Below are 11,120 nucleotides of genomic sequence, written 5' to 3' on the forward strand. Positions count from 1 at the left end.
AGATTAGACCAATCAATGTAGTGTCATCAGCAAATTTAATTAGCAGATTAGAGCTGTGGGTGGGGACACAGTCATGGGTATACAGGTAGTAAAGGAGAAGAGAGATTTAATACAGGTATACGGAATTCTGTAGATAGGGTGAATGCAAATAGGCTTTCTCCCCTGAGGTTGGGTGTGACTAGAACTAGGTCACGCATTCAGGTGAAAGTTGCATTATTTAAGGGGAAGATGAAGAGAACTTCTTCACTTCATATTTCACAACAGTGATATTAAACCGGATGCTGAATCACTCAGACAGTGCCATGGTGAGAGTGTGGAACGAGCTGCAGTGGAAGGTTTGATTGCATCATTTAAGAGAAGGTAGGACAATTAAGTGGATGGGAGGGCTATGGGACTAGGTAGAATAATAGTTCAGCATGAATTAGCTGAGCTGTAGGGCCTGTTTCTGTGCTGTAGTGTTCGATGACTCTACCAGCTCACCTTAAAACCATATCCCCTGTACAGCTTAAATTTGGGCAAACTGAGGTACAGGTCATTGCTGGTCTGAGAACAGTAGACAATGATGGTTTAGAGTGGTGTCCAGAAGGGAACATCCATCAAAGATCCCCATCGTGCCATGTTCTTGCGGCTACCATCAGGCAGGTGGTAGCAAAGCCTGAAGATTCACACCATCAGGTTCAGGAACAGCAACTGCCCTTTAACCGTTCAGTTCTTCAACCGACCACTACAGCCCTAATCACCACAGTTTAGGAACAGGATGACCACTAGGCTCAATGATGTTCAGATTGTGTTCTCGTAAACATCACACACAATTTATGTTCGGTCTATGTTTTCCTTCTGATGCTGTGTGTCTGTGATGCCACTGCAAAGAAGTTTTCCAAATTTATTGTTTGACTCCGTGGCCATTTTATTAGGTACACCCGCAATAAAGTGTGCCCACTGATTGTGTCTGTGGTCTTCTGCTGCTGTATTCCATCCACTTCAATGTTCAACATATTATGTGTTCAGAGATGTTCTTCTGCACATCACTGTTGTAATGCGTGTGTGTTTTTTTTAAAGTTACTGTAGCCTTCCTGACAGCTTGAACCAGTCTTATTGCGTATTTAATATTTCAGTAGTAATTGAGTAATATTGTACAAGAAGGGTCAGAGCCGTCTCTATTTCCTGAGGAGACTGAGATCCTTTAACATCTGCCGGACGATGCTGAGGACGTTCTACGAGTCTGTGGTGGCCAGTGCTATCATGTTTGCTGTTGTGTGCTGGGTCAGCAGGCTGAGGGTAGCAGACACCAACAGAATCAACAGACTCATTCGTAAGGCCAGTGATGTTGTGGAGATGGAACTGGACTCTCTGATGGTGGTGTCTGAAAAGAGGATGCTGTCCAAGTTGCATGCCATCTTGGTCAATGTCTCCCATCCACTACATAATGGACTGGTTGGGCACAGGAGTACATTCAGCCAGAGACTCATTCCACCGAGCTGCAACACAGAGCGTCATAGGAAGTCATTCCTGTCTGTGGCCATCAAACTTTACAACTCCTCCCTTGGCGGGTCAGACACCCTGAGCCAATAGGCTGGTCCTGGACTTATTCCCTGGCATAATTTACATATTACTATTTAACTATTTATGGTATTATTACTATTTAATTATTTATGGTGCAACTGTAACGAAAACCAATTTCCCCCGGGATCAATAAAGTATGACTATGACTAAATTTGTTTGACTCAGCATTCTTGTTTGTTTAAACAATTCATTATGGATTATAAGGTACTGTGCAAAAGTCTTAGGCATATATATATAGCCAGCAAGACAGAGGGACAGCAAGCGAGCCTAAGACTTTTGCACAGTACTGTAGTAACTTTATGTATTGCACTGTACTGTTGCTGCTGCTGCAAAAAATCATGACGTGTGAGTGATGATAAACCTGATCTGGGTCTCTATTGTAGACTGAGAGTGGGAAGGGGGCAGGGAGAGGACAATCATGGTTCAGAAAAGTGGAAGGAGGAGGAGAGGGAATGGGAAGCACCAGAGGGACATTCTGTAATGATCAATAAACCAATTGTTTGGAATTAAATGAGCTTGCCTGGCATCTCAGGGCCGGGTGTGTCTTAACCCTGCCATTGGCACTCCTTCTCTGCCACCTGCCCCAGACCCCTCCCGTGACACTCCACCCTCACCATTCCCAACATCCTTTGCTCCCATCAGATTTACAAACTCACTGTCTGCTCCACATTGACAAATACAGTACTGTGCAAAATTCTCAGGCACCATAGCTATATACATGTGCCTTAGACTTTTGCAGAATACTATATGTAAGAATGTAAACTGCATATGTCATGACGCTACCACACCATATGTGCACATCTCACCAAAAGTAAAAACAAAGCACACAACTTATCTGGCAGCTCTCTTGCTTTCTTTTTGATTAGTTTTTTATGTCAGCTTAAACTAGTCTGACCATTCTCTACAGACCTCTCTCTTTAACAAGGCATTTTCACCCACAGAGCTGGATGCTTTTTTGTTTTTCTCCCATTCTCTGTAAATTCTAGAGACTGTTGTGCGTGAAAATTCCAGAAAATCAGCTATTTCTGAGATACTCAAATCATCCCATCTGGCACCAACAATCATTCCACAGTCAAAGTCACTGAGCTCACATTTCTTCCCCATTCTGATGTTAGATCTGAACAACAACTGAACTTCTTGACCATGCCTGCATGCTTTTATGCATTGAGTTGCTGCTGCCAAATGATTGGCTGATTAGATATTTGCATTAACGAACAGGTGTACAACTGTACTTAATAAAGGGGTCTCTGAGGGTATACGTACTTGCATGTGACAATAAATTTGGCTTTGGTTCTGGTTGGTTGAGGACACACCTGGGACAACTTGGATTCGGTTCAGCGCGTCTGTCTGAACGTGTATAGATAGATGCCAGGAATGGTGAGAGTAAGCACATTTGTCAAAGGGAACAATGAGATACCAATTCCACTTACAGATCAGCCAACAACACAAGCAACTGAGAACAGTACACTGGAAATCCAATATCACTGTTAGTGCAAGGTAGAGGAAAATTAGAGTGACTTGCACTTATGTAAGAAGAGATTGGACAAACTCAGGTTGATTTATAAGGCCGTACTTGAAATATTAAGAGCTGTTTTGGGCCCTTTGTCTGAGAAATTATTTGCTGGCATTTGAGAGGGTCCAGGCAAGGTTCAGAAGAATGATTCCAGGAATAAAAGCATTAACAAATGAAGAGCGTTGGATGGTTCTGGGCCTGTACTCACTGGAGTTTAAAGAATGAGGAAGGATCTCATTGAAACCAATCAAATATCGAAAGGCCTAGACAGAGTGGAGTGAAGTGCAGAGGATGCTTCCTTTAGTGGGAGAGCCTAGGACCAGATGGCACAGCCTCAGAACAGAAGGACATTCCATTAGAAACGAGATGAGGTGGGATTTCTTTAGCCAGAAGGTGGCGAATCTGTGGAATTCATTGCCCCAGACAGCTGTGGAGGCCAAGTAACTGGGTAAATTTAAAGCAGAGGCTGATAGGTTCTCGATTAGTCAGGGCATCAAATGTCATGGGCTGAAGGCAGGACAATGAGTTTGAGAGGGAAAATAAATCGGCCATGACAGAATGTTTATTAGTGGAAGAGACATAAATGGGGCAGACAGTCAGAATCTCCCTCCCAGGGTAGAAATGGCAAGTACTAGAGGACAGGAAGTGAAAGTGAGATGGGGAATATTTAAAGAGATGTATGGGGTGCTCTTTTACAGAATGTGGAAGGTGCCGGGAAGGGGATACCGGAGGTGGTGCTGGAGGCAGATATGATAGTGGTGCTTAAAGGGCTCTTGGATAGACAGATGAATGTGCAGGGAATGGAGGAATACGGATCGTCTGCAGGCAAAAGTTTAATGTGGCATTGTATTCAGTACATACTTTGTGGGCTGAGGGGCCTGTTCCTGTGCTGTACTGTTCTATCTACTTGAATCTACAGACCAACACAAGTCCCATTCACCTCATTCCTACAACCCCACTCCCTTGCTGATATTTGGTGCTTGTGTGAGACAGAGATTCACACAAGAAACCGCTGAAAAGTGTTCCCCAATGAGAACACATAACTTTTAAATAAGGGAGTTGTTTTTTTTTTAAATTACAGGAAACACAGACTGTGATGCACGAAGGATAAGCCAAGGCATTTTTTCGCTGGAGCGTAGGAGGCCGAGGGGTGATCTTATAGAGGCTTATAAAATCATGATGGTACAAACAAGGCAAATGCAAAGACTTTTTCACAGAGTGAAAGCAAGGATGTGAGGCAGAGGCTTTATAAGGCATTGGTCAGACCACAATTGGGAATATCATGAGCAGAACTTGGGCCCCTTATCTAAGAAAAGTTGTGCCGGCATTGGAGAGGCTTCAGAGGAGGTTCACAAGAATGATTCTGGGAATGAAAGGGTTAATGTATCAGGAGCGTGTGATGGCTCCGAGCTTGTACTCACTGAAGTTTAGCAGAGCGAAGGGGATTTCATTGAAACCTTTCAAATGTTGAAAGGCCCAGATAGAGTGGATGTGGAGAAGATGTTTTCTATAGTAGGGGAGTCTAGAACCAGAGGGCACAGCCTCAGAATGGAGGGTCATTGCTTTAGAAATGAGATGAGGAGGAATTTCTTTAGCCAGAGGGTGGTGAATCTGTGGAATTCATTGCCACAGATGGCTCTGGAGGTCAAGTCATTGAGTATACTTAAAGCAGAGGTTGACAGGTTCTTGATTAGTCAAGGCATCAAAGGTTACAGGGAGAGGACAGAAGAATGGTTTTGAGATGGATAATAAATCAGCCATGATCGAATGGCAGAGCATAAGTGAGGGGCCAAATGGCTTAATTCTGAGCCTGTGTCTTATGATAGAGTCGTCAAATACTACAGGGTATAGGTTTAAGGTGAGAGACAGAAGATTTAAAGGGAACACATCTTTTTCCACACTGTGTATATGGAACAAGCTACCAGAGGAAGTGATGGAGGCAGATACAATTAGAAGAGATTTAGAGGGAAACATGGATGGGAAAGGTTTTTAAGAGAATATGGACCAAACACAGTGAAATGGGACTAGCTCAAGTAAGCAGCTCTGTCACAAGGGAGGAGTTAAATTACTCAATGACGCTATGGCATTTCATTCAAGTTATGCTGACAAATTGGCAGAGGTGTCAGAAATGAAATAATTTTTGGGACCCTAACTCTTTTAATGTTATCAGGAGATCCCAGAGAATACTTCATGTTCAATTAAATCATTTTGAAACACGCAGAAATGTAGGTCACTTGTCAACAGCTGTCCGTCAAATACAACAAACAGGATGAGCACAATTTAGAGTTCATCTCAATAGATGAGTGTAGTTATCCTCGTTTTGTTCAAGAGTCCGATGATTGAGGGGTAGCAACTGTTCTTGAACCTGATGTTGTGAGTCCTGAGGCACTCGTACCTTCTACCTGATGGCAGCAGCAAGAAAAGAGCATGGCCTGGGTGGTGAGGATCACTGATTCCTACGACAGTGTTTCATGTAGATGTGCTCAATGATTGGGAGAGTTTTACCCATGATGTACTGGGCCGAATCCACTAACATTTGTAGGACTATCCACTCAAAGGCATTGGTGTTCCCATACCAGGCCGTAATGCAGCCAGTCAATGCACTTTCCCTACACATCTATAGAAGTCTGAAAAGTTTTATGATGTCACGTCGGATCTGCACAGACTCCGAAGGAAGTAGAGGCTCTGCCTCTACCTTTAAATGTAGAGACATTTAAGAGACTCTGTGATGCCGTGGTAAGTAATCATCACATGTTAGGGCTCTTCAGGGACCATTTCACTGAAAAGTGAGCAGAAAATCAATTTTGTTGTTGTGTTTGTGGAATAAGATTTACAGGAATAGGTCCTGGTGTTTCTTCACAAAAACAGTTGCAAGTTTAGGTCTGATTCTGGTTTTAGGTGCTCATCAAATTGGCATCAGGGAAACATGGCACGTCCATCACCACCAGGACTACACGTCATCTCTGAAACCTCTTTCCCATAGCTACGCAGCTTCTCAACAAAATCCACTCACATGTAATACCCTAACTGTCCCTGCACAACGTCTGTTAAATGGTCTTTCTAGCTCTCCTTGTTCTATTCATAATTATTGAGTCTGTTCATATGTTTACATTTATATTTGACTATTGACGTTTGCAATTGTGACCGTTCTGCTAATTCTTGTGTTGTCTGTTACAGAGTATTATCCCGTGTTTTATGCTTGGCACCAAAACACAATCAATTCTGGCAATAAAGTGATTCTTATTCTGAACATGGATTCATAGAGCATGACAGCACAGAATCAGGCCTTTCTGCTATCTCATCAGTACTGGCTCGCCTAGCCCCATCGACCCACTCTTGACCACAGCCCTCCAAATTCCTCCCACCTATCCAGGAAATTTGCACCTATTTTAACTTCTTGTGACTGTGTGATTGAATGCGCACCCACCACTTCCACTGGCAGCTCGTTTCACACTGACACCACCCTCTGAGGCAAGAAGTTTCCCATCAGGTTCCCCTTAAATACTTCACTTTTCATTCCAGTGGAAGTTTCACCCAATGTGAGGAGAGAAAGCCTACTTGCATTCACCCTATCTACACGCCTCATAATTTGGTAGACACTTCATAATATTGTAACATACTGCAACCTTCAGCAGAGGCTGAGAGGACAGAAGAAAGGCAAGACACAATCCTCAGGGAAACAAGACAACTTTTCCCAAACTAATATATAAATTGAGATTGTGTTATTATTTTCTGTGTAATCGAGTTTTAAGATTATAAGACATATCCATCATTGCTGATTTATTATCTCACTCAACACCGTTCTCCTGCTGTCTGCTTCGTAATCTTTGATGCTCTGATTAATCAAGAACCTATCAACCTCTGCTTTAAGTATATCTAATGACTTGGTCTCCGCAACCGTCTGTGGCAATGAATTTTCCACAGAGTCACCACCATCTGTCTAAGGAAATTCCTCCTCACTGCTGTTCCAAAGGGATGTCCTTCTTTTCAAAGGCCCCACCCAACCCATTCTTTCTTCTCCCATCAGGCACAAGGTCCAAAAGCATGAATGTACGTAACAACCAGGCTCAAGGACAGCTTCTATCCCATTATTATGAAACATTTAAACAGACCTCCTGTGCAATAACATGGTTGTTGACCTCACAATCTACCTCGTTACGATCTTGCACTTTATTGTCTACCCAGACTACTTTTTCAGTAGCTTTTACACTTTAGTTTGCATTATGTTATGTTTACCTCAACGCACTATGTAACGATCTGATCTGTACGAACAGTTTGCAGGGTAAGGTTTTCACTATACCGCAGCACAAGTGACCATGATAAGTCAATATCAATACCTTTTCTACTCGTGTACCTGTCCAAATGTCTTTGAAATATTGTAATTGTACCCAAGGTGAGGGGAGGGGGAAGAGATACACCTCTACCAAAGGAGGTGTAAGGTGCTCCTTCCCCTTCACTAGCCTGCAGGTCACCCTCGGGCAAGGTGTAGCCCCTGCTTGGCCCCCAACCCCACCCCATCAGGGTCAAGTGAAGCCATGGGAGCCTTATAAAGCCTCAGCATAACGTTTTTATATTCTACTCCTCACAAACGCTGCCTTTGCCTTCCTTCCCACCGACTCAACACTTAGGGAATCTAGCACAAGTCCTCCCAAGTCCCTTTCCACCTCTGCTTTCTGTACTTTCTCCCCGTTTAGAAAATAGCCTACGCCATTATCCCTCCTACCAAAGTGGAGGCACCTCCTTGCCCGTTCTCCCAATCTGTCTCCGCCCTTCTGCGGATTCCCTGCCTCCTCAACGCCACCTGCCCCCGCCCTCCACCACCACCTATCTCAGTATCATCCGCAAACTTCTCCCCGTAACCTTTGACGCCCTTCCTGATCATGGACCTTACCCAGCTCCGCTTTTTGTGCTTACAGACAGAAGAGAAACCTCAAACCTCTGGCTTCGAGGTGACGGTTCTCCCCGCTGACCTTGAGTAGGGGGGGGGGGAGAAACTATTTGATTGGAATGCTGCAGTTTGGCTCAGGCACGGGAACAAAACTAAACCGACTGGTTGTCGCGATTCCAAAAGGATGGGCATTTGTGTGAGAGTGTATGCTCCCCTGAGGCACTCTATTCAGAGATTGGTTCTTTTTGTAACTTTCAGTAGCCCGCGGCCATGTTATTCTCAACACGCTCCCAGTTCGCAGGGTGGAATGGTTCACCCCATTGTCACGTAGTTCCAGGTGTAACCCACCACAGGCGCCAACTTTTTAATAAAACTCACCCAACTTTCGCAAACTTCAATAAAGCCTTTAAAAGACACCCACGCACTCAGCAACCTCACTAACAAAAAGCAAAGCCACAATAAAAAGCCGGGGGATTGCACAAGAGGGGGCTCGCACCCCGCAATCAATCATATCAGAATCGGGTTTCATATCGCTGTCACAAGTCGTGAAATGTGTTGTTTTGCTGCAGTCTGCATTGCAATACTTAACACTAAAAATCATAAATTACAATAAGTAGATATGGAAAGAATTCGATCAAAAAAGTAGTGAGGTAGTGTTTATGGATTCATATCTGATTAATATCTCACAATTTGGTCTCCCTCGATCCGAAAGTTATCCCTGAGAACAAAACTAAATTTCCTTTTGCAAATCCAATCCCTGGGAACAATACTGGATTTCCCATTGCAATGACTTTGAAAAAAAGAGTTAACACCTATACCAACATTATAAATGTTCCGGCCTTGTATATGAGGGGTAAGTTTTACCAGTAATTTTGGAGAGCGCTCCCTCCCTCCCTTCTCTCCCTCTCGCTCTCGCTCTGAAGCTCTTTACCTTGCAAGAGTAGGTATTGTGTACGGGATCCACGTTCATTATCTCCTCCACCGTGCCGGTCAACACTACGTTTGCCTCCTCTTCCCGGTTCTCCAGCGCCTTCTCGGGGCAAAGGCGGCAGCAGACGTGGGCAGCGAGGCAGAGGAGAAGAAGGAGGTCAGCGGAGAAAGTCCGTATCTCGGCCCCTTCTCGTCCCATCCTCGACCGTGAGGAGAAAGAACACACACACCAAAAAAAAAGTACAAAAGGTTTTTTGTTCGTAAAATGTCTTGCTTTTTAAAAAAAAAAAATCCCGTTGAGCAGTTGGCAGGTTTGGCTCGCAGGTGTACTTAAGACATAGGGAGGCGATTGTCCACAGCTTTCAGGATGCAGAGAGGGCTACCTCTGTCTAACATCAGCCGGAGGTTCAGACAGAATGCACGATCAGTCTCTCTGTCTTTTCTCTCTCTCTCTCCCCCCCTCTCTCTCTCTCTCTGTGGCTGGGATTTGCATAAATCAGCTCGCCGAACACTGATCAGCTCCCACTCTCACTCACTGGTAGAACACCACGACCGGAAATGCAGTTGAGACTCCGGCGTTAATCAATAACCACACGCCGACGTGATCGGACTGTGCCCGGCAGGGTGGGGGAATCGTTCAGAGGCTGCCAGGTGGAATTTGGCAGATTTTATCCGGCTGCAGTGTGTGAGTCTCCCCCTCCCTCTTTCTCTTTAAATGTCTGTCTCTGTCTCTCTCTCTTTCTCTTTCTTTCTCTCTTCTCCCTTTCTCTACCCCCATTTTCTCTCTTTCCCCTCTCTTTCTCCCCCTGTCCCCTTCCCCCCACCCCACCCCTTTCACCCCTCTCCTCCTCTCTTCCCCTCTCCTCTCTCCTCCCTCCCCGTCTCCTCTCTCTCTCTCTCTCAATCCCTCCCCCTCCCTCCAAGTGGAGTGTGTGAATGCCTCCCCACCCTTCAGGAGGTGCATATGTCTGCAATGCAATTTGCTGTAAGTTCCATTTCCCCCATCAGGCTTCTCAGGGAGACACCGCATTGAGTGACCGGGCACAATGCAGGATCATGGTCCAAACCCAGAATTAAAAAAGACCCTTGAGCAGTGTGAGGTGGGGAGGGGGGAATGCAGGGATATTCTGCCCAACCCACGTCATTGGGATGTTGGAGGAGATTGGAGCACCCGGGGAAACCCATGCAGTCAGCTTGCTTTTTGTGATGTGGTCTCCTGGCGCTTTCTTTTTAAGCTTATTAAGTTTACTTTGATAGGCCCAGGGATTCTGTGTTACTCGTATTACTTAAGCAGATTCCTGATTATTGCAAATTGCAGGGTCCGAGTTTTGAGAATGTTACTTCTCGCAGTGTCGCTCAGCTGTGCCCCCATGTTCTTTTGGAATAAACTCTGGTCACCATCTCTACATCAAAGTCTGTCTTTACCCCTGCACTTGGGTTCTGATATTGCCAGCGCACACTGTGACACGCAGGACCGTAAAGGCCTTTTACCACGCTACAACTCTAAATAAAATAAAACTCTGAGGGCAGTTGATGGAAATTTCATGGGAATATAAAAATCGGGATTAATGAAGGATTTAGTGCACCAGAGACCACAGATGCTGCAAAACAGAGGAACAGGCAATCCGCTGGTAGAAGCCAAGGGGTCAAGCAGTAAAGGGGAGTGCAACGTTTATCTTGAAACCATATTTCAACATATTCCTTGATGCTCAACCACTAGAGTTCTTCCAGCTGTACCATTGAGAGCATACTCACCAACTGCATCTCAGTATGGTATGGCAATTGTCCCGTATCGGACCGCAAAGCACTCCAGCGTGTGGTGAAACCTGCCCAGCGGATTATCCGCACCCAATTTCCCACTATTGAGAACATCTACCATAAACGTTGCCTGGGCAGGGCGAAAAGCATTATCAGGGATGCATCTCACCCTAATCATGGACTTTTTACTCTCCTCCCATCCGGTAGGCGCTACAGGAGCCTCCGCTCCTGCACCAGCAGGCACAGGAAGAGCTTCTTCCCTGAGGCTGTGACACTGCTGAACCTCTCATCACAGCGCTAAGCAGTACTGCATCCATATTGTACTGTCTCAGTACTTTTATATTTATGTGCTGTAGCACTTTTTTAATTTGCAATTAGTTTGTAAATTACACTATTCTTTGCATTTCTGGTCAGATGCTAAATGCATTTCATCGGCTTTGTATCTGTACTCGGTACAATGACAATAAA

The 11,120-nt window shown here is 44.8% G+C and overlaps 1 protein-coding gene across 2 annotated transcripts in view; it reads right to left on the bottom strand.

The window, feature by feature from the left end:
- Positions 1–9,436, bottom strand: part of agrn (agrin) — a 546,801-nt gene extending 537,365 nt beyond the window's left edge. For both annotated transcript variants that reach the window (XM_072245169.1, XM_072245168.1), the window contains exon 1: positions 8,896–9,436. In XM_072245169.1, coding sequence (XP_072101270.1) covers positions 8,896–9,093 — 198 coding nt within the window. In that variant the 5' untranslated portion in view covers positions 9,094–9,436. The remainder of the gene's footprint in view (positions 1–8,895) is intronic.
- Positions 9,437–11,120: the final 1,684 nt, after the last annotated feature.

This window comes from Mobula birostris, chromosome 27, assembly GCF_030028105.1.
Source record: "Mobula birostris isolate sMobBir1 chromosome 27, sMobBir1.hap1, whole genome shotgun sequence".
In the NCBI taxonomy this organism is placed as follows: Eukaryota; Metazoa; Chordata; class Chondrichthyes; order Myliobatiformes; family Myliobatidae; genus Mobula; species Mobula birostris.